Here is a 24,652-nt window from a genome sequence, read left to right as displayed (position 1 = left end):
AAGTCCAAACTTGGAAACTACCATTTACATATGTATTTTATCAGCAAAATCAACTAATAATTTTTAGTCTTTAGATTTTCCATCATTCCCGTGACATCAGCGCGGTTTTGTAATCGTCGTTATAAACCTTAGTGTTTGCTGTTTACTTCGTAACATAATTGCATATTAATATGCATGTTCTCTTTATTATTTGTTCACGTTTTATTTGAACAAACAAATAATCACACATATCCGATAAGTTTACAGTCTTATAATTCTTCTTCTTCTTCACTTTTCAACAATTATTTATGAATGAACGGAACAAAAATTCCTAATTTCTATTTAATAACACGACGATTTTTCCATGGTAGAGATCAGCATAGACGGGTTAATGTTGCGGTGGCAATAAAATGTGTATGGTGAGGATCAACAACAGCAACAACAACAACGAATAATAAAAACCTCAAACAGCCAGCCATTATAATTTTTTTTGGTTTTTTTTTCACATGTAAACAACAAAAACAACAATTTAACATTGTGGTTTATGAAACAAAAACCCGAAAGGGCGTTACTTGAAGCAGCAAGAGCGAGATGGATGGGCAACAACAAAATGTGTGAGGTAAACAAGCAATGGCTTGTGCGAGAGAGAACGAGAAGGTAAACAAACGTACAAATGAATGATGTGTGATCGATCGTTCGTGGTGAGTTTGAATGTGGAAATATCGTTCAATTTTGGCAGGGTGAAAAAGGCGAGCTTAAGAGAGTAAGCGGCAAACAAGGAGAAGAGAAATTTGAAAGAGAATTGTGTTATGAGGAGAATACCACAGAAATAAAATGAAATGCTGCATATTTTAGTAAATCTTATTAAAAATAGAGATAATGTGTATGGAAATATTAAGATTTTTGTAATGAATTTAAAAAAAAAAATAAATGAGAATTTGAGATTTTTGTTGTCATTGCTTTATTTTTTTTAAGAATTCTGGACTGAGCTCATGGGAGTGAATGTATGGATGCTGTGCTGCTAATGGTCACTGAGATGCGAAGCCCAACAGTTTTAGTAAAAAACTCAAAACGTTAAGTAAATAACGCGCACGGTTTTAATTTTAAATTGTTATACATAATAAAAAATTATAATTAAATACAAATTATTATTTTTTAGTTAAAAAAAATAAAAATTTAAAAAATATTTTAAATGAGTTACTAAAGTCTTGTTTGAAATTTTGAAAACTAAATTTAGAATAACAACAAATCATGAAATGTGCCACCACCACAACGACCACAAATCGCAATTTGCCTTTAAATAGTAAAGTCGGCAAGGCTAATAAAAACCGTTTAAATAATAATACAACAAATACCACTACCACCAATTCTCTGTTGACAAATGCGGCCAATATGAAAATAACCAAAGCCATTGTAAATTCAAAACAAAATCGTAAAACCTCAACAACACCAAAAAGTTTAAATACAAGTCTTGTAAAATCCTTAAACTCTGCTGCTAGTCTTTTCGAAAGAGAACCTCAAAATGTGGAGCTAAATGTGAGTGAACAACAACAGGATATGAGTTTGGATTCCAAAATCCTTAAAGATCCTGCCTTAAAAACGAATGAGAACCCAACTCAAGTTGTGGAGAAAGAGATGGCCTACAATAGTAGAGAGCAAAGATCACCCACACTTCAATACAATGCCACGCATACTTTTAACCAAACAGCAACAACTACAAGTACAAGCAATGACACAACAACAACAACGCCGTCAACATTGCCTTTGTACTCAGGAGTACCTAATTCAAGAGAGCATAACAGTGTCGGCGGGCACAACAACAATTACAGTGGAAACCAGCAGGCTCTTCACAGTAACAGCAGTAACAATAACAACAACAATGGCAATCAAGTGGCCTGTAGTGAGTTTTTAAGGCCTGCTGCTACGAATTTGAATTTATCGTCTTTGGCTTCGAAACCACCACAGCTCATATCAGTTGTCAACGAACGATCAAACCAAACAGTGTTACGTACCACAGTACCGACAACGAATACGACGACGACTATAACGAACCCACCAAACAATAATGACAATGATATTCCAATAATCAAAGTCAGCAAAAACACCAACAATAATAATAATAATAACCAAGTGACAGCAGGGGTTACCACAGTAGTAACCGCAAATCAACAAGAAGATCAACAGCAACAACAAACCACCAATAATAATAATAATTATCATCAGCAATCTTTAGAATCAGTGAAAAAGTGTACATCATCAACTATCATTAGTAATCCATCGGCGATAAATTTTAACAGCGCCAAGTCAAACGACAATGAAAGTGTTACAAATAAATTAGCAACAACAACAACGAATCAAAGTGTAAATAATAATACAACAACAAATAATAATAGTGATAATACAACAACAACAACATCCAATAAAACAGTGATAAATAGTGTAATAACAACAACAAACCAAAGTGCAAAAGAATCTCATTTAAAATCCGAACCAAATAATACCAGTGTCGAATTACAATCCTCATCATCATCACACCAAGAGAATCTCTTCCAAACACCACAAAATTATCGTGGTCTTAATAATTCTGTGATCATCACAAACTATCATCAAAATTCTCAAGTGTCCAACAATTATACCAGCTCCGCAACACCACACAATTCCGAATTTAATGCCTCCAATATACTCAATGTTGCAAGTAGTGATCCGAATTTAAATTTAGCCGTGACGGGACATAATTTGCAAACCACCTCGGATATTACAGCTGAACATTTGGTCCAGGGATCAGGTTCACACAACGACGAACATCATCATCATCACCATCATCACGAGCAACACCAGCTGCTACAACATCAGCATTCTCATCATCAAGAACAACACCATCACTTGGCCAGCAATTGTCCGCCGCCGCCACCAGAACATTGGTTAAATGCCTATAATTCCTGTGCCTATGATTTGTCACTGAATCATCCGCCCTCCAATTGTCCAGATTTAGGATTGCAACTTTTACCCTCACCACATCACTCGTCGGGTTTTTACAATCCCCCGCTCAACGGATCTTACCTACAAGAAGAACATAACGCCGCCGCTGCTGCTGCCGCCATGCGTTCCAATTTGGCTTTATACTCCTCACCCTATGGTGCCCATCATGAACATCACCTGCATCAACACAGCCTGATGGGTTCACAAAATCCCTCACATCACACACCCAGCAGCATTGATGAGGTTATCCAGGATACTCTGAAAGATGAATGTCTTGAAGATCATCAAACTGGGGTTAGTTATTTGACACTGAACCCGGTTGTAGATATACAGTCACTGAAAGATTCATATCATTCACCGGGTTTAAGTCAAGATTTAACACATTTAACAGCCATAGCTCCGGCCCATCTGCAAGCTCCCTCGCCCACTACGCCACAACATCACCTGCATGCCATCCATTATATACAACATAATAATTCTGCCAGCTCGGGTGCCAATTCTCCCTCACCCTCTTCGGCGCTATCACAATCGGGTGGCGATTTGGCAACATTGCAGAATTTTACCCAACTAACAAATGCCACCTCTTCGTCGGCTGGACATCGCGATATTTATAGTATGTTAACAGTGCCCGAACAGGGACAAATGTATAATTTTACCTCACCACCATCACCGGTCCTGTCAAATGGGTAAGTGAAAGAAACGTTTTTTTTTTACATAAATTTAAGTTTTTTTATAGAGGAAATAAAATCTTCCTATACCCCGGTTAGATTTAACCTATTAACCCAGTGGGTTTGGGTTTCAAATGTCAATTCCATAGCGCAAACGTCAAACGTTGGGTTAACCCGACACAAAACTCTAATGTAACCATACTACTATAATGAAGATCGAAAGGAGTCTGTGTATCAGATCATTCTTTCCATGGATCGTTTCACAGTATCAAATTAAAGTTTTTACAAAGACGATAATATCAGTAGTACTTCTCCTGGAAGATCAGTGAAGATCACTTGATTGCTTTCTAGAAGTTCACTTCTAGATCAATAGATCTTCTCCTGAAAAACCACTAAATCTTCTCCTGGAAGATCAGTAGATACTCTGAGAGAAGATCTAGTGATCTTCTAGAGGAAAATATTGGAAAGCCACTAGATCTTCTTCAGGAAGATCACTAGATATTTTTCTAGAATATCACTAAATATTCTTTCAGATCGGATCTAGATCTTTTTCCAGAAGACCACTATATGTACTTCTAAAAGTTCAGTAGGTGTTCTTCAGGGTGTTGACTAGAAGAATTTGTGCTAAAAGATCACTTTTTCGATTCCCAAAATACCGTAATGCCACTAGATCTTCTCCTAGAAAATCACAAGATCTTTTAGATCTTAGATCACCAGATCTTCACCCAGAAGGTCACTAGAAGATCATTAGATCTTCTCCGAGAAGGTCAATGGATTTTCTCCAAGAAGATCCCAGAACATCACTAGAAGATCATAAGATCTTCCCCGAGAAGGTCATTGGGTTTTCTCCAAGAAGATCACTGGGTCTTCTGCAAGAAGACCACTCGATCTTCTCCCAGAAGATCTCTAGATATCCTCCGAGAAGATCACGGGATCTACTCCAAAAATATCACTAGCCCTTTCCTGGAAGATTAGTAGGTCTTCTCCGACATCACTTTAGAGAAAATCACTTGATCTTCTCTGAGAAGACCACGGGATCTTCTCCATAAATATCACTAGATCTTCTCTTAGAATATCATTAGATCTTCTCTTAGAAGATCAGTAGATCTTCTCATAGAAGATCAGTAGATCTTCTACTCTAAATTTTCTTAAAGAAGATGACTAGATATTTCTTCTCCGAGAATATCGCAGGACCTCCTCCAAGAATATCGCTAGATTTTCTCCTAGAAGATCAGTAGCTCTTCTACTAGAAGATCACTAAATTATCTCAAAGAGGATCACTAGATATTTTCCCAGAATATCACTAGATATTCTCCTGGAAGTTCACTAGATCTTCTCCTGGAAGATCAGTAGTTCTTCTTCCAGAAGATCAGTAGATCTTCTATTAGAAATTCACTAGATTTTCCCCTAGAAGATCAGTAGATCCTCTCAAAAATAGGGACCTTACGATTCTACAAGCGACCAAACAAACTTTAGTTTTTATATCGCCATAATATTAGGTCCGTTTGGGATTTCGTCGCATTTCCTGTTGGCAAATGTTCTTCTGTTTTTCTTCGTGTTTGTTTCCTTTTTCAAATACCATTTTCATAACTAAATAATTAAATTTAACCACAACACATAACAAAAGAAAACTACAAAACAAAATAACCACAATATTCATATACGAGTAGTACCTCAGACCACAACAGGAGAGACCCTCAGAAAAAAGAAGTAATGTTTGTGAAAAAAACACATACACAAAAGAAAGAAAAAAATAAACAATTTTTACATAGTATTTTTCTACCACAGTCATTTTTGCCACTAACAACAACAACGTTTCACCTTCTATGTGAAATTTTACACAAACTCAAAATGTGTGAGTAAATAACCATGTAACCCACACACTTGAGGTATGGTTAAGGTAAATGTTTCAATAGCAGTTTCTGGTTCACACTGCGGGTTCACACACAATACCAGCCAACCAACAATCCTCCTATTTGCAAACAGTCTGGCCGACGACGAGTTTATGGTTCAGAAAAAAAAAACCTAAATAAATTTTGAAAATAAAAAAAAATACTACCATATTTGTTTGCGCCAGCCACCTCAGCCGTCTATTCATTAACATTAGCTCTGATGGAGTTTTTATTTTCCTTGAAACTTTGAAACATAATTCAAACACAGTTTTAAATAACTTTACTACAAAGCCACCTGAAACCCTGGCGGGAGTAGCAAGACCAAAAAAAAATTGCACATAAGCAAATATTTTACTGGTCATTAGACCAAAACATAAAAGCGTTTTATTTATTTTTTTTTAAACCCACACCTGGTAATATTTTAAACTATAGTAAGTAGTCATTTGAAGAACGTGTTAATAGTAACATTTAACATTTGGTGGGGTATTTTTTTAGTTAACTCCCCCCCAAGAAAAAACTTTTATTTAAACTGTATTCCCGCATAAGATGCGGAAACAGTTAACACTTGGCTACTTGCTTAACTTAGCCACCTTTTTTTCTGAGGTCTTGTATTTTTCTATATGCATCACTTGCATCGCATGTAGGGGTCTTTGACAATTGGGCGCCACAATTAGAGCACGTGCTCAATATTAGGTTTTTTTTTCGTTCCTAAAAGTTTTGAAATATTTTTTTTCAATAACAAGTTTGGGTTTTATGTGGAAATGCGGGTGTTTATAGGTGAGTAGAGGGGGGAAGAGGTGCCCAAAAGGAGTAAGAGAGAGAGAGAGAGAACAATGAAGTCTTCTGCTAGTTGAGGGGACCATTCCAAAGAAGTGTGCTATTAAATTTATTATTAGACTACGCGATCTTTTGACAACTGTTCACCAAATCTCCTCATACCGGTCAATGGGTTTAATCATAGATGCTCAACAGGAGTCACTGTATTTTTAGTAGAAGAGATAGGATAGGGATTCCTTTCTACACTAAATCCTCTCAATGAAGATTAGCCGGTCTAATTAAATATCAGTAATACGTTTAACGCAAACCATTGGTTAAATGCCTATTATTCCTGTGCCTATGGCTTGTCACTGAATCATCCGCCCTTCAGTTGTCCAGATTTAGGTTTGCAACTTTTACCCTCACCACATCACTCGCCGGGTTTTTACAACCCCCCGCTCAACGGATGTTATCTACAAGAAGAACATAACGCCGCCGCTGCCGCCATGCGTTCCAATTTGGCTTTATACTCCTTACCCTATGGTGCCCATCATGAACATCACCTGCACCAACACAGCGTGATGGGTATAAAATATCCCTCACATCACAAACCCAGCAGCATTGATGAGATCATCAAACTGCGGTTAGTTATTTGACACTTAACCCATTCCAAAATTTATTATTAGACCACGCGATTTTTACAACTCTTCACCAAATCTCCTCATACCGGTCAATGGGTTTAACTATAGATGCTCAACAGAAGTCACTGTTTTTTTAGTAGAAGAGATAGTATAGAGATTTTCTTCTACACTAAATCCTCTCAATGAAGATTAGCTGGTCTTGTTGAATATCAGTAATACTTTTAAAGCAGACCACGGGGTCTTCTTTCAAAAGATCTCCTCACACTTCTTATCACTAAATGTCGTCAAAATAGATCACTCGAAGATCCCTTTGTATTCTCATAGAATGTCTGCACATATTCTCAAGGAATATTTCTAGATATACTCACAAAAGAACTAGAGATATTCTCACATAATATCTGAAGATATTCTCATAAAATATCTATAGATATTCTCACAGAATGTCTTTAGGTATTATTACAGAATATCTCCAGATATTCTTACAGCATATCCCTAGGTATTCTCACAGAATATCTCTAGATACTCTCACAGAATATATCAGATATTCTAACAGAATATATCAGATATTCTAGCAAAATATTTCTAGATATTCTCACAGAATATCTCACAGTCTTACAGAATATCTCTGGATGTTCTCACAGAATATCACTAGATTTTCTCACAGAATATCTCAAGATATTCTCACAGAACATCTCAAGATATTCTCACAGAATATATCAAGACATTTTCACGGAATACCTCAAGATATTCTCAGAGAATATCCCAAGATATTCTCACAGAATATCTCAAGATATTCTCACTGAATATCTCAAGATATTCTCACAGAATATATCAAGTAATTTTCACGGAATATCTCAAGATATTCTCAGAGAATATCCCAAGATATTCTCACAGAATATCTCTAGATATTCTCACAGAATATCTCTAGATATTATCACAGAATATCTCTTGATATTCTCACAGATTATCTCAAGATATTCTCCCAGAATATACCTAGATAATCTTACAGAATATTCCCAGATATTCTTACAGAATATTTCTAGATATTTTCACAGAATATCTGTAGATATTCTCACAGTATATCTCTAGATATTCTCAAAGTATATCTCAAGATATTCTCACAGAATATATCAAGAAATTTTCACGGAATACCTCTTGATATTCTCACAGAATATCTCTTGATATTCTCACAGAATATCTCTTGATATTCTCACAGAATATCTCTTGATATTCTCATAGAATATCTCTTAATATTCTCATAGAATATCCCTAGATATTCTCACAGAATATCTCTTGATATAATCACAGAATATCTCAAGATATTCTCATAGAATATATCTTGATATTCTCATAGAATATCTCAAGAAATTTTCACGGAATATCTCAAGATATTCTTAGAGAATATCACAAGATTTTCTCACAGAATATCTCTTGATATTCTCACAGAATATCTCTAGATTTTCTCACAGAATATCTCAGGATATTCTCACAGAATATCCCTAGATTTGCTCACAGAATACCTCTAGATATTCTCACAGAATATCTCTCGATATTCTCAAAGAATATCTCAAGGTATTCTCCCGAATATCTGTAGGTATTCTCACAGAAAATTTTAGATATTCTCACAGAATATTTCTAAATATGTTCAAAGAATATATTTAGATATTCTCGCAGAAGATTCCTGGACATTCTAGCAAAATATCTCATGATATTCCCAAAGAATATCGTTAGATAATCTCACAGAATATCTTTTGATGTTCTCACGGAATATCTCAATATATTCTCACAGAATATATCAAGAAATTTTCACGGAATACCTCAAGATATTCTTAGAGAATATCACAAGATTTTCTCACAGAATATCGATAGATATTCTCAAGGAATATCTCTTGATATTCTCACAGAATATCTCTAGATTTTCTCACAGAATATCTCAGGATATTCTCACAGAATATTCCTAGATTTGCTCACAGAATACCTCTAGATATTCTCACAGAATATCTCTAGATATTCTCACAGAAGATCTAGACGAATATCTCTAAAAGTTCTCACAGAATATCTCTAGCTTTTCTTACAGGAGATATTTAAATCTGTTTGCAGAATATCTCTAAAGATTCTCATGGAATATATCTAAATATCTTCCCAGAATATCTTTAGATACTCTCAAAGGAGTTATCTATGTATTCTCACAGAATATCGGTTCTATTCAAACTGAATCTGCTGGAAATCTTAAAGGAAAAAATTAAATTAGCACAGATTTCAAACAATAAAAAATAAACTCAGTACTGAAACTGAGAGATTTATAAAATCAAAAGTGTTTTAAAGTTTATATTTTTTAAAATCGAAAGTGTAAAAGTCCCCTCGGCTCAGTCTTACTTGCCTTTATAGGAGAAAAACTAATGAATATGGTATCGTAACTTCTATATTTAGCGCAAGATTTTAGTGAGTTTAAAACACCATCATGTGGTCAAAACAAATGTAGCGAATACTCTCACCGATTCACAATATCGTGGAAAATTCAATTAGCGAAAATTCCAATTACTACAAACTCAACTCAGCAACAGAGGGCACTCCGTGCTGCAACTAAGTGTGTTTTTATGGACAGTTAACGGCAAATAATAGCTTTGTTCCAGAACTAAAAAGTTTTTACAATTTTTACGACTTTTACACATTTCACCCGAAAAACCGTTCCCGTACATAAAATAGTTGTAAAATGTTCACTTCTCTTTAAACAAAAATGGCGCTGAATGACGCTCTCTTTAAAAACTTTTTACTCGAAAAATTTTAGAGTGTAAAAAGAGTAATATGGATGCCGGCGTCTGATTGGCTGGTACGCCGACTTTGACATTTGTTCCAGCTAATTTGACGTTTTTTTCATTTTTGCGTTTCCGAACTTTTTGAAAAAAATGTTGTGACAATTTTTCTCTCTTTTACGAGTTTTACTATTAAAAAGTACGGGAACAAAGCTAATATCTTACCTACGTTTATAAGAGAAAAATCGATGGATATGGGTTCGTAACTCTAAACTATCATTGTGATGATAGTTTAAAACGCCATCTTATGGGCAAGGCAAATTTAGCAAAGACTCTCACCAATTCACAATACATATCATTTATTTTCTAAAGGCGACAATAGGTGGCACTGTATTATTTTATTAGATTATTATTAAGATTATTTAATCTAACATCTGTTAAAAAAATTAAGTCTGGTGGACTTGTAGCACCTCACAGAGCCCCATCTATGACAATAAAAAATAATAATTTTTATTAAACTTTCTTTGAGCTACATTGAGACCCCTTGCATTTTTTGCAAAACCTAAATCCTCATTTTAGTAAAAAAAGCCCAAATCTTTCAATTATTTTCGCAGTGATTACTCACAATGACTTTACATGAAAGTCAGTCAATCATTCTTTGTTATTACAACAACTACAACAAAAATACCCAGAAAACACCTAATTACCCAGTCAGTTCCTTTATGAGGTGAAGATTTGCCACACTTTTTTTTGTTCACCTAACCTAGTAATAATTCTACGAATCGATTATTGTTTATGTTGACTTTGAACGCGTACAAAATCGGTAGGCACGTGCTTTTTATGTGATTTTGAAATGAACAGTTAACTCCTGGTAAATGAAATTTGTGAAAAATACGAAAATAATATAAGAAAATAAAACAAAGTATTGAAATAATGTAGGAGGAATTTAGGAAACATTGGCGGTTAATTTTACTATATTGTCATTTTGTTTCTACATATGTATGACATGCAAATGATGTATTTTAGACCTACCTCTATTCATTGTGGTTATGTCTGTTGAACGCCTTTTAAAAACATCTAAATTTGAAACATGACTAATTAGTCGCTTGGTTGTCTTTTCATTGTGTGATGTTTTACATATATTTTTGCGCAAAAAATAAAAATAGTTTATAAAATACAAGCAAAGTACAAATGAAACAATAACAAACAACAACAAAACGTTTATTCAGTATTTTGCATGAATCAATGAAAATCAATTGGATGACATTCACACAGTCAGCACAGTCTAGGCCATATGGACTTTTAGACGTTGTTGTTAGGTACTGGTATATCGTATTACAAATGATATACATACCTATATTTAGCATTATAAGCAGAAACAAAAAAAAATCCAAACAATATTATGGAATTTTGTTGTAAAAACCCCACATTAAAATTATACAAAAATATGCCATCATAAGGCTTTGAGGTTCACGAAATGTTGTGCTTTATTAAAGGTATTACAACTTCGAGTAAAAGCCGCAAAACATCTATGGAAAAATTTTACTTTTCTTCTAACCATATCATACGTTCGGTTTAGCTATCCAAATCAAGCCATGCGCAACATCTTATGACGCTAAAAGTTCGCCAAATGGTATGTGACTTTTTTAAAGATTGCTTTATTACCATAAGTATTGTTGCTGTTGTTGTTTTTGCTAGCTTACCAAAGATTATGAAACTTTTCTTTTGAAGTTCTTAAAAAGCATCAACGAGAAAGAATAAGAAACTATTTTTTTATTTTTTGTTTGTTTTAAATTACATGCATAGCTCTGGTCATATTTACGAAACCAGAAGAAGATAGCATTCATTAACTTCCTATATACTTCGTTGCTTAGCGACATTACCTGATGATGATGCATTCAAGACATGACTGAAATAATAGTCAATAAGTTTTGGGGTATGGAAATAATAGGTGGGTTTTTTTATTATCAATAGTTAAAATAATTTGGAATCATCTCAAGAGGGATAAGTTTTCTTCACCATACCACTGCACGATTCCTTTTTTAGGTCTATGATACAATACGGCATGCCGTATATAGCTCAACACCACTTGTACAAAAGTTTTACTATGAAACTGTAGCCGAAGGAAGTCCTATATTGCTGCAGTTTTTGGTCTATTTGGTCGAATTGAGAATGTATAAAAATCTTATTTAAATTTGCCATTTTCCCAAAGTTTCGCCGGCTTTTTTCCAACTTCTTCAGGGGATATTTTTATTATTAGCCGAAGAAAGTCCTATATAGCTGCTGGTTTTGGTATATTTGGTTGAACTGAGAATGAATAAAAATCTTATTTAAATTCGCAATTTTTCCCAATGTTTCGTCGGCTTTTTTCGACTTCTTCAGGGGATATTTTTATTAGAGTTTCCTGTTGACAAAGTTTAGTTTAATTACAGAACATAGTTGATTGCCTATTTAACTTACAATTAGTCAATCTTATTTCACTTATAATTATAATAAAATGAACTCCAGAAGTCCTACATAATTTAAATAAAATAGTTGTTTTCGTCATATTGTAAAGTTAATTAAATTCGAAAGTGTAAGGTACTTTCGGCTTGACTTCTAAAATTCCTAAACATATTCATTTAACAATAATAGTCCTTTTAATGTTCTAAGCTTTCAAAATCCTCCAGAAAAACGACTCTGCTAAAGGTGCGGACCTAAACTCGGCACACTGTTCGTACTCGATGAAAAGTACAAAGTTTCTTATAATTTAAATAAAATGTTTTTTTGCTGATATTTGAGAGATTTATAAAATCAAAAGTGTTTTGAAGTTTATATTATTAAAATCGAAAGTGTAAAAGTCCCCTCGGCTTCGGCTTGAGTTCTAAAATTTTCATATAATACTTGTTATTTTAATGTCCATATAAGCAATTAGTCAATCTTATTTCACTTATAATTATAAAAAATGGACTCCAGAAGGCCTGTATAATTTAAATAAAATAGTTGTTTTCCTAATATTTGAGAGATGCATAAAATCTAAAGTGTTTTAAAGATTATTAAATTCGAAAGTGTAAGATACTCTTGGCTTCGGCTTGACTTCTAAAATTCCTAAATATATTCATTTAACAATAATAGTCCTTTTAATGTGCTAAGTTTTCAAAATCCTCCAGAAAAACGACTCTGCTAGTGGTGCGGACCTAAACTCGGCACACTGTTCGAACTCGATGAAAAGTAGAAAGTTTCATATAATTTAAATAAAATATTTTTTGCTGATATTTGAGAGATTTATAAAATCAAAAGTGTTTTAAAGTTTATATTATTAAAATCGAAAGTGTAAAAGTCCCCTCGGCTTCAGCGTGAATTTTAAATTCCCTAAAAATATTCATTCATAAAACAATTATTTTTAATTTCTATATAAAGTTTTGTATACTCTCCAAAAAGTTCATTATTATATTCAAATGTTAAACTTCTCTGCAGATGGTATGGTCCTAGGCTCGCCATGCGGTTTGGATTCGATGAAAGGGAGGAAGTGTTATACAATGTAAATAAAATATTTTTTGCTGATATTTGAGACATTTATAAAATCAAAAGTGTTTTAAAGTTTATATTATTAAAATCGAAAAAGTAAAAGTCCCCTCGGCTTCAGCTCGAATTTTAAAATTCCCAAACATATTCATAAAACAATTATTTTTAATATATATTTAAATTTTGAATATTCTCCAAATTTTACAATTAAATAAAATAATAAAATTTAAATAAAATATTTTTTTGCTGATTTAAATATGTACATTAAATCTATAGTGTTTTAAAGTTTATATTAAAATCGAAAGTGAAAAGATCCCTCGGCTTCGGTTTGAATTTTAGAATTCTTAAACATATTCTTTATACAATAATTATCCTGCTCATAATGAAATGACAAAATATTTCCTTCAATTTTCTAAAGTGTTATACTTTGCGTTAAAGTTATACTTTTATTATCCACATTAAAGGTGTTTTGTTCTTAAATTAACTAGTTCAATTAAATGATTCACTAAAATGAGCCTATCACATCATGGCTCTTCAGTTCATTTTTTATTGCAATTCTGTTTTTAAGACTCAATATTTATCGAAATCGAAAGTGTTTTCTTCCATTTTCTAAAGCGTTAAACCTGGCGTTAAAAGTATTTATGAACTGTTATTATCCATATCAAAGGTGTTTTGTTCTTAAATGAACTAGTTCAATTAAATGATTCACTGAAAGGAGCCCATCACATCATGGCTCGTGAGTTAATTTTTTTTATTGCAATTCTGTTTTTATGATTCAAAAATAATCGAAATCGAAAGTATTTCATGATTCTCTTGGCTTTAGAGGGTATTGGACAATTTATGATAGAGCTGTTTAGCTAATAGAGTAACTAGTTCAATTGTACGAAAATAGAGCAACTAGGTCAATGAGGTAGGCAGTGACCATTAAGTTGATGTCCACACTAGAGTAATTTCAAGAAAAATTATTAGAATTATTTTATTAAATTGCTGTAGTGGCATACTTGATCTATGAACCCATATTTCCGTGGAATTTCCTTCATGAAAGTTCTGGAATTTGACTATCTTGTTCTCTAATGGAATTATGTCCGTATAGTTCAGCTGGTTATCACACTAGTTGTCAAAATGCGTTATTGTGAATAAAATCACATAAAAAATGTAAACAAGCAATTCACAGTAATGCATTATTGTGAGCAAATTTGACGTTTGACATGACTTGATGTAACACCTTCTTATTCCACCATGACCATGACCAAGACGAAACTGATTCATTGAAAAGAGCATTGGAACTAGATCAGTTCTTTGTAGTTCTATTCATCAGCGGAACTACGTAGTTTATACGTAAAAGAATGAACGATTCTGAAACCACTAATGAATGTATTTCAAAATTCCCTCGTCTATAAAATTATTTGTGGAATTTTAAAATGTACATTAGGGCTGCTTTGTCGAAGATTAAACTAGTTCAATTGGACGATTCATTGAAAACTGTGTATGAACTAAGTCAGTCCATACATTTCATTCTAGTTCTGTACATCAGTGGAACTACTCGTACATAAGGAACTAGTTGAAAGTATGTGAATTATTTAATTCATATTATTATTTTTATTTTGGCTTGTTTAACTCATATGATTTTTTTTAATTTGGTTTGAAATATATCTTTCCAATTTCCAACAAAACATGACTATTATTTAAAACATTCTTCATTCGATATACATAAGCAGCTAAATACAACAATATGGTATTAATTGATAATGATATAATATTTTGTTATTGGACTTCTTGAAGATGCTTCTTCTTGCTTGTTTGTTATTATTTTATCACAGAAAACGTTTTGGCATGAAACCAATTTTTTTTTTCTACTTGCATTCGTACTAAACTGATGACATTTTTTGTTAAGGGGGGACGAGCGAACGAGAGTTGGTTTGGTTGTGATTCTTCTGTTGCACCTACCTATGCTTGCTGCGTAAGAATGCTGCGAGTGGTGGTGATATGAAAAAAACTTTTCAATTGAATCGCTGTGCAAATTATAGTTTCTATGCATGATCTTCTTTAGTTGGGAGTTTTCATATTCCAAACGTTGATCGGTAAACATTTTGTCATTTTGCTCGTACATTTCAAGCGGTAGTGTTGTGTTCGGGGTTAAGAGTTTGAGTAAATCCGCATATTACGATTTGGAAAATTATTGTGATAGTTTGTGAAAATATCAGAAAATAATAAAAATTAAAAAAATCAACAAATATAAAGCAGCAACAATAAATCATAACGAATTGAATATGAAATTGAAGAATATAACAAATTATGAAATTTTCATCAAATATTCTGGAGAAATTAACTAAACAACAGAATTGTTTATAATTTTATTTAAATTTGCCATGTAATCAATAAATTAGAGGAAATCATATCAGGTGACTTAAAAAATTCGATTAAGTCCTAAATATCTGTAGAAAAATACAAATTAAAAAAAAGAAAACTTAAGTATACTACAGAAAATGAAAAGTGCAATAAACAGAAAGGAGGATAAAGACAATAAATAAAAATCATACTGTGACATTTACAATAATTTAAATTATTTTAACATTTATTTATTAGATTATTGGTTGTGTTTATTTAAAACAAAAGAAAAATCACTTGACAAAAATATAATTAATTCAATCAAATTATTCCTGAGGATGCTGGAAAATCCCAAAGAAACTTTGGATAAAAATAAAATAATACTCCAGCTTAAGCAATCAATAAAATAAATATTTTTTCATTTTCACTCAAAATATTCATAACAAGACAGCGTCCTAAACTATTGTGCTATAAATTCCTCACACACTATTAAAAAGAAAATCATAATAAAGCTATGGTCCAAAAGCTAAACTCCTCTAATACACACTTTTCTGAATATTATATTTCATACATACAAAAAATTCTTTCATAAACAAAATGAATGAATGACGTGGCGAATTAATCTTCTTAATCAAACTGAGATCTAAAGATCTTATAAAAAAATATTTAATGTGGACTCTTGTTTACAATTGCCACGGTGGCATTCTTTTTGTCTGCCACCAGAATACGCATGCTTTTGTTTATTTTGAAATTGCAGTGCCAAAAAATATCGCAGTTATCAAATTTCAAAATTTTGTCCAAGAGACAAAATTGCCTTTTGTGTCTGTGTGTCCATAAATAATAATGTCAAATGATAGCCTTGAGGATTGAGGTTTAGTTTTGTTAGTGGTGACATTGACTTTTTCAGTTAAGGGGCATTGAGACTACATGATTTCATTGCAAGTAACTTGATGGTGTTACACCTGACCTAAAAATCTTTAAAAAAAGTTTTAAAAATTTAGAATAAAATTGACATTTAGGAAGTGTGCACAAATGAATTGATTATTAATTGATAGTCGTTATAATTTAAAGAGTAAACACCTTGCGATGCAACCCTAAAAATTTTAGCAAGAAAGTTCCACAATTGGTTACATAACTGCTATCCGAGGAACAAGATCCGTAGACCTCTATTTACCCAGAACGAGTACGTAAACCATGTTATTGCTTCCCAATCAAGCCCGACTATCTCAATCTTCAGAGCCAATCCTTATCCCGAAGTTACGGATCTAATTTGTCGACTTCCCTTACCTACATTATTCTATCGACAAGAGACTCTTCACCTTGGAGACCAGCTGCGGATATTGGTACGGCCTGTTGAGAAGTTTGCGTGACCCCACCATAAATTTTCAAGGTCCGAGGAGAAAATATCGACACAACAGTAAATGTCATGCTCTTCTAGTCCATCTACCATATCTCTCTTCGAAAGACTTCCATGGTAGTACGACTATAAAACAGAAAAGAAAACTCTTCCGATACCTCTCGACGGCTTCTTTATGGTCATTCCTGTTTTAATAAATATATAAAATGGAAAGGGTTTCATAGCTCCCTCTTCTTCTGAAGAGATACCTTTAACCATTACGCTAAACTTTTGAATATTACAGTGATTTTCGCTATATTTTCCGTTCTTTAAAATAATTTATAAAATCAATAGACCTCTTTGTTTTAGTGCAAGAATTTCTCTGAATATAACTGAAAGTTCCTTTGGGTTCAGAGGAGAGACATTAACCTTTATGACAGTGTAGAAATCATGACTAGATCAACTGATTTTCATTTTAAACCTGTATCAAAATCGAACATTTTTCGAAATTCTCTATTGTGAAAGTTTTTTAGTTCATAAAGGGAACTAGTTTCTTAAACGAAAAGAGCGTAGGAACTAGGTCATTCAATAAAGTTTATCAGCGAAACTTCATGGTTTTATAGGTCAGTCTATAAGGTTCATCGAAGTCCTGTTCATCAGCGGAACTTCATGGTTTCATAGGTCAGTCAATAAAGTTCATTGTAGTCCTGTTCATCAGAGGAACTTCATAGTTTAGCTTCGTTACAATTAAATATTTTAAATTTTTTGTTCTGGAGTTAAGCTATTGTGTCCCTTATTGGAACTACGGCAGTCGATAAGTTCATTGTAGTAGTGTTAGTTTGCCTTTTCTAGGTATAGAAATTCTCTCGGCTTTAGAGGGGCGTTCTAAACTTTATAATTTATATTAGAGCCGTTTAGTTTCTTAGTCCCAATTTACATTGGGCGAGTTTACTTGCGGCAATTGTCATTTTGTAGGAGAGAGAGGTGAGGCATATGGTAACCCTTTGCCTCTCAGCACCCTCTCTCACCTACAAACTGACAATTGCCGCAAGTAAACTCGCCTAATGTAAATTGGGACTATAAGAACCAGTTCAATTAAACGATTCAATGAAAAGAATGCCGGAACTAGGTCAGTCAATAAAATTCGGTGTAGTTCTATTCATCAGCAGAACTACATAATGTAGCAGAAGCGTATTGAAATTCTCTCGGCTTTAAAGGAGTGTTTTAAACTTTATAATTTATATTAGAGACGTTTAGTTTGTGAAAGAACCAATTCAATTAAATTATTCATTGAAAACAACGCCGGAACTAGGTCAGTCAATAAAATTCGTTGTATTTCTGTTCATCAGCGGAACTGTAGCAAAAGCGTATGGAAATTCTCTCGGCTTTAGAGGGGTGTTTTAAACATTATAATTTGTATAAGAGCAGTTTAGTTTATTAAAGAACCAGTTCAATTAAACGATTCATTGAAAAGAAGGCCGGAACTAGGTCAGTCAATAAAATTCGTTGTAGTTCTGCTCATCAGCGGAACTGTAGCAAAAGCGTATAGAAATTCTCTCGGCTTTAGGGGGCCGTTTTAAACCTTATAATTTATATTAGAGACGCTTAGTTTATGAAAGAACCAGTTCAATTAAACGATTCATTGAAAAGAACTCCGAAACTAGGTCAGTCAAGAAAATTCGTTGTAGTTCTATTCCTCAGCGGAACTACATTATGTAGCAAAAGCGTATAGAAATTCTCTCGGCTTTAGAGGGGCGTTTTAAACTTTATAATTTATATTAGAGCCCTTTAGTAAATGAAGAAACCAGTTTGAATTGAATGATTCATTGAATTGAATGATTCATTGAAAAGAACCCTGGAACTAGGTCAGGAACTTAGCAACGTTTTGGTACAAATTAGTTTGTACCATTAGTTGCATAATTTCTATATTGAGGGTATACATAAAATCGAAGGGATTTGAAGTTCCACTAAATCTGAACTATTTTCTCTGACCAATTATGTCAATATATAGTTTTTTTTTTTCTTTTCAATTGTCACCATTCCACCATAACATATTCACCACTCTGAATGTTACTTTGATTAAAGATTTTCACAGTATTTCCCCATCTTATCTGATATTGGACGTTGATATAAACTCAAAGGGGTTTCAAAGCTTCCTTGCCTTTGCAGGGGTATCAGAGGATCGAATATCTTCCTTTACTCTCTGATCTTGTATAGGAATATAAAAGCGATATATCTGAAATGTTCATTGCCTTAGCAGGAATACAAGGCCTTGGAATTTCCTTGTAAAAAAATTCAAAGATTCAGTCAAAAATTTATGGATTTTCCGGCGATAAAAAAATTGTCATATTGACAAAATTCGATAAAATTATTTGATCACAAAGTACAAATACAACTGATAAAATATTTCACATATTGACAAAAATATTTATCAAAATATTTCACATATTCCATTTTATCAGTTCAATATAAAAAATCGATAAATATTTTAGTCAATATGTGAAATATTTTATCAAATGTATTTTTACTTTGTGATCAAATAATTTTATCGAATTTCGTCAATATGATAATTTGTTTTTTATCGCTGGATTTTTTTTCTGTGTAGGTTATAAGATTTCTAGAGTTATACGTTTTTTTTCATTTGAAAGAGCTCCCAATATAGTTCAGCTCTTTTGGCTGAACTAGTTCAATAATCTAATAGTTAAATATGTAAATTACATGCTGAACTAGATTGAAAATCGTCCCTTTGTTGATCGTTTGGTGGCTCACTGGTTTAAGTTTAGTGAACTAATGAACTATAGTGATATGTATCGACTCCTCTAGTTCATATGCTATTTTCAATGAAACGTTCAATTGAACTAGTTCGTTCATGAACAAAATAACTAATATTTCTAGTATTTTTTTACTGTCTGATCTTGTATAGGAATATAAAAGCGATATACTTGAAATGTTCATTGTCTTAGCAGGAATACAAGGGCTTGGAATTTTCTCATAGGTTGTAAGATTTCGAGAGTTATACGTTTTTGTTCATTTGAAAGATCTCTCAATAGAGTTCAGCTCTTTTGACTGAACTAGTTCAATAATCTAATATTTCAATATTTGAATGACATGTTGAACTAGATTGATAATCGTTTCTTTGTTGATCGTTTGGCGGCTCACTGATTTAAGTTTAGTGATCGACTCCTCTAGTTCATACGCTATTTTCAATGAAACGTTCAATTGAACTAGTTTGTTCATGAACAAAATAACTAATATTTCTAGTGTTATAATATTTTAGTTAATTTGAAAGATATCTCAATAGAGTTCAGCACTTTTGACTAAACTAGTTCAATAATCTAATAGTTCAATATGTGAATGACATGCTGAACTAGATTGATAATCGTTCCTTTGTTGATCGTTTGGTGGCTCACTGATTTATGTTTAGTGAACTATTAAACTATAGTGATATGTATCGACTCCTCTAGTTCATGCGCTACATTCAATGAAACGTTCAATTGAACTAGTTTGTTCATGAACAAAATAACTAATATTTCTAGTGTTATAATATTTTAGTTAATTTAAAAGATATCTCAATATAGTTCAGCTCTTTTGACTAAACTAGTTCAATAATCTAATAGTTCAATATGTAAATGACATGCTGAACTAGTTTGAAAATCGTTCCTTTGTTCAACGTTTGGCGGCTCACTGGTTTAAGTTTAGTGAACTAATGAACTATAGTGATATGTATCGACTCCTCTAGTTCATACGCTACTTTCAATGAAATGTTCAATTGAATTAGTTCGTTCATGAACATAATAACTAATATTTCTAGTATTTTCCTTTACTGTCTGATCTTGTATAGGAATATAAAAGCGATATACTTGAAATGTTCATTGTCTTAGCAGGAACACAAGGGCTTGGAATTTTCTCATATGTTGTAAGATTTTTAGAGTTATATGTTTTTGTTCATTTGAAAGAGCTCTCAATATAGTTCAGCTCTTTTGACTGAAATAGTTCAATAATCTAATAGTTCAATATGTGAATGACACGCTGAACTAGATTGATGATCGTTCCTTTGTTGATCGTTTGGTGGCTCACTGATTTAAGTTTAGTGAACTAATAAACTATAGTGATATGTATCGACTCCTCTAGTTCATACGCTGCTATTTTCAATGAAACTTCAATTGAACTAGCTCGTTCATGAAAAAAATCATTAATATTTCTAGTGTTATAATATTTTAGTTAATTTGAAATATATCTCAATATAGTTCAGACCTTTTGACTAAACTAGTTCAATAATCGACTGGTTCAATATGTGAATGACACGCTGAACTAGATTGATAATCGTTCCTTTGTTCAACGTTTGGCGGCTCACTGGTTAAGTTTAGTAAACTAATGATTTAGTTCGTTCGTGAACTAAATAACACGAATAATATCGAATTTAACTGCAAATAACATTTTATATGTCTGATAATCGACTGACTCCAAATTTGCAACGTACTTCATAGGTTTTGACAGCTTGAAAGCTCGGAAGAAAAATAATAAAAATACATTTTAGTTATTGTAACAAATTGGAGGGATAAAAACTCCAGTTTTTAAGTTTTGTTTTATCAAATCGATAGTTTTTCAAAGTTCCAATACCTCAATGGAACTTTAAGATTTTTTTTTGAATTTTTTACAGTGACTCACAAAGCATTTGCTCTAAAAAAGATAGTAAATTAACAAAATGCCATTATAAATATTTTCCAATTTTCATTCGATTTTCAACAAAATTTTGAAGCAGCCAAAATGTTTTTCTCCAATTACAATAACATGTACTTGAAGAACTATTGTTATAGGTAATTTGAAATATTTTTAATTTTAAAAGATTTCTACTATAAAGCTCAATTTTTGAACGCAATTTTTTAATATTTTGTTTCTCTTCTTCCAGTTCCGTTTATGCCGCCCCCTTATTGGCCGCCACTGCCAGCACAAATGGTGCGGCTGGTATGGCTTATGGCATGCAAACAGCCAATTTAATGGCTGCAAATTCATCACCACCTCCAGCAGCCCATCACAATCATCATCATCATCAGGCCATAACACCCACAACAGCCAATTCACCTTCAACAGTAAATAATGCAACAACAAACAATACCAACTCTACATCGAGCAACAATAATGGTACACATAATGAACAACACAATGATGACTATGAGGATGGTTCCCCCAAAAGTAACCAAAGTAGTCCAAGCGAAGCTGGAAATACTGGTGTCACAGGTGGTGGTGCATTGCCAGCATTTCAAAGAATTGCCGGTAATACATATGGAGCAAATGCAAGTGGTGTAGAACGTTATGGCTCATTGAATAATTATCGCAGTCATGTAAGTTGAAAGTGGTTTTGTTTTTTTTTTTTTTAATTTTTTATTTAATGCTGAAAATTATTTTTTTTTAAATTTTGAATTTTATTTTTTAATCTTGAAATTTATTATAAATTTTGAAATGTATTTTTTTAATTTTGAAATAGTTTTTAAATTATTTTTTTTTTAATTTTGAAATTATTTTTTTAATACTATTATTTTAGGCTGATTCCTGGCCAAATTATGATGCCTACGCCCCCTCCACCATGGCAAATCAAGTTTTAAATAATGCCTTGGCAAATTCCAATGTTATACGCAATGCAGTGTTCAATGGTGGACGTACGGCGGCAACAGCCTCCGATGTCTCGGCAGCCAATGCTAATTTGGTGGCCTCTGCCTCTTTGTCAGCGTGTAAGTTATTTAAGCTTTGTTTTTTTCTTACTTTTTTCTTAAACAAAATTAATATTTCAATTCAATATTTTAATGCTGATAAGCTGTTTTCCGTTTTTAAACAAAAAAATATGAAAGAATGAATAACAAAATAACAATGAAATAAAAAAATAATTAAGAAAAAAAGGTTATGACCTCCAAATGTGGAACAGAACAAACAAATATGAGGCATACGAATTTAAAATCATTTAATTTTAAAACAAATTACTTTCTGGGTGCTTAGTTCAAAAATATGTCCTTCAGTGATGTCATTTTCAAAATTTCATGCTAAATTACCCAATCCAGTTTTTTGAAATACTCATTTGGTTCAAAATTTCACAGTTTCTCAGTTTACATGGGCAAACCAATAAAGCGTGATTTATTTTAGGCGGTCCGCTACAAATTTCCTAACAAATTCCAAAACCCAAGTGGTGTGCGTCTGTTGTGACCGCTCCATTTATTTATGTAACCTGTGTAAATGTGGCTGTGTTTTTGTGGTTATATTTGTTGATCCTTTTTAAATATTGCATTGGAAATTTTGTGTGTTTGTGTAAGGATTACACAAATGCACACAAACACAGTTTTAACTGGATGGTCATTTACACACACACACACATGCTAGTGGTTATTTGGAAATTTGTTTTGGATGTTTTCTTTAAAAACGAAATGTTAATTAATTTCTAAAAGAGAGAAAATATATTTGAATATTAAAAAAAAACACGTTTAAAAAAATAGTTAAAAAAATTCCTTATTGTGATTTTTTTTAATTTACATGAAATAATCAAAGAATTCCTAAAAAACTGAATATGTTTTTAAATATAAATTTATTTTAATTAAAATGTTCGATAGCAATGAAATCTAAAATATCCCTTATAATTTCCCAAATGGAAATTTTTATTTTTTGGTGCCTAATGATTTCAAAATTTTAGTAATGCCAAAAATATTTTTTGTATAAAAAATCATTAAAACAAAAAATCTTTCTGGGATTTTTGATTGAAAAACCAAAATTCTAAAAACTGAAACTTGTTTTCAGAATTATTAATATTCGACAAAATTTGGTGGTTTCCATTGAAAACAAAAGTATTTCTTAAAATTTTCCAAAAGGGAGTTTTTTATTTTTTAATTCGAAATGATTTGAAAATTTTTGATGATACTAAAAATAAAATATTTTTAAAAAATTCCTTTAAAGAAAAATTTACCCTCAAGGGAATTTTGTAAAAAAAATTAATTTTAAAAAATCCCAAATAGAAATTTGTTTTGATGCCAAATGATTTGAATATTAAAATATTTAAAAAAAAAAATCGTTAAAACAGAAAATTCCCCTTTATAGAATTTTTAATTTTTTTAATGTCCGTTAAAATTTCCAACAGGGGAATTTTTATTTTTTTGATGAAACATGATTTAAGTTTTTTTTCGAATATGCTAACTTAAAATATTTTTGAAAATTTTTGTAAAAATAAAAATTTCCCACTTTGGGAATTGTATAATTAAAAAAAAAAAATAAATAAATAAAATTTATTTAAAAATTCCCTAAAGGGAAATTTAAACATTTTTGATGCCAACTTATTGAATCATTTTTAAAAGTGGTAAAAAATTAAAGAACGCGTTAAAATTAAAATTCACTTTCTATGATTTATAGTTTTTTTTTTTTAATTTTCCTTAAAATTTCCCAAGAGGAAAAAGGTGAAGTTTTTGATGCGAAATGATTTGAGTATTTTTGTCAAATAAAAAATATTTTTTAAAAAATTCGGTAAACACAAATTTCGCTTTTTGGATTTTTTTTTAATTTCCCAAAAGGTAAAAATAAAAAATTTCCAATTTGGGAATTTTATAATTAATAAAAAATAAATAAAATTAATTTAAAAAAATAAAGGGAAATTTAAACATTTTTTATGCCAACCTATTGAATCATTTTTAAAAGTGGTAAAAAATTAAAGAACGCTTTAAAATAAAAAATTCACTTTCTATGATTTTTAGTTTTTTTTTTTTTTTTTAAATTGTCTTTAAAATTTCCCAAGAGGAAAAATTTTAAGTTTTTGATGCAAAATGATTTGAATATTTTTGTCAAA

At 31.9% G+C, this 24,652-nt stretch overlaps 1 protein-coding gene across 4 annotated transcripts in view; it reads left to right on the top strand.

Moving 5' to 3' along the window:
- Positions 1-1,035: 1,035 nt before the first annotated feature.
- Positions 1,036-24,652, top strand: part of LOC141394495 (uncharacterized) — a 32,967-nt gene continuing 9,350 nt past the window's right edge. For all 4 annotated transcript variants that reach the window (XM_073969007.1, XM_073968986.1, XM_073968997.1 and 1 more), the window contains exons 1-3: positions 1,036-3,644; positions 21,746-22,178; positions 22,379-22,565. In XM_073969007.1, the coding sequence (XP_073825108.1) occupies positions 1,231-3,644; positions 21,746-22,178; positions 22,379-22,565 (3,034 nt within the window). In that variant the 5' untranslated portion in view covers positions 1,036-1,230. The remainder of the gene's footprint in view (positions 3,645-21,745; positions 22,179-22,378; positions 22,566-24,652) is intronic.

The sequence above is a fragment of the Musca autumnalis genome, unplaced genomic scaffold, assembly GCF_047663935.1.
Source record: "Musca autumnalis isolate F117 unplaced genomic scaffold, ASM4766393v1 scaffold_1, whole genome shotgun sequence".
NCBI lineage: Eukaryota > Metazoa > Arthropoda > Insecta > Diptera > Muscidae > Musca > Musca autumnalis.
Note: the sequence above shows the minus strand (reverse complement) of the source record. Positions and strands in the feature narration are given on the sequence as shown.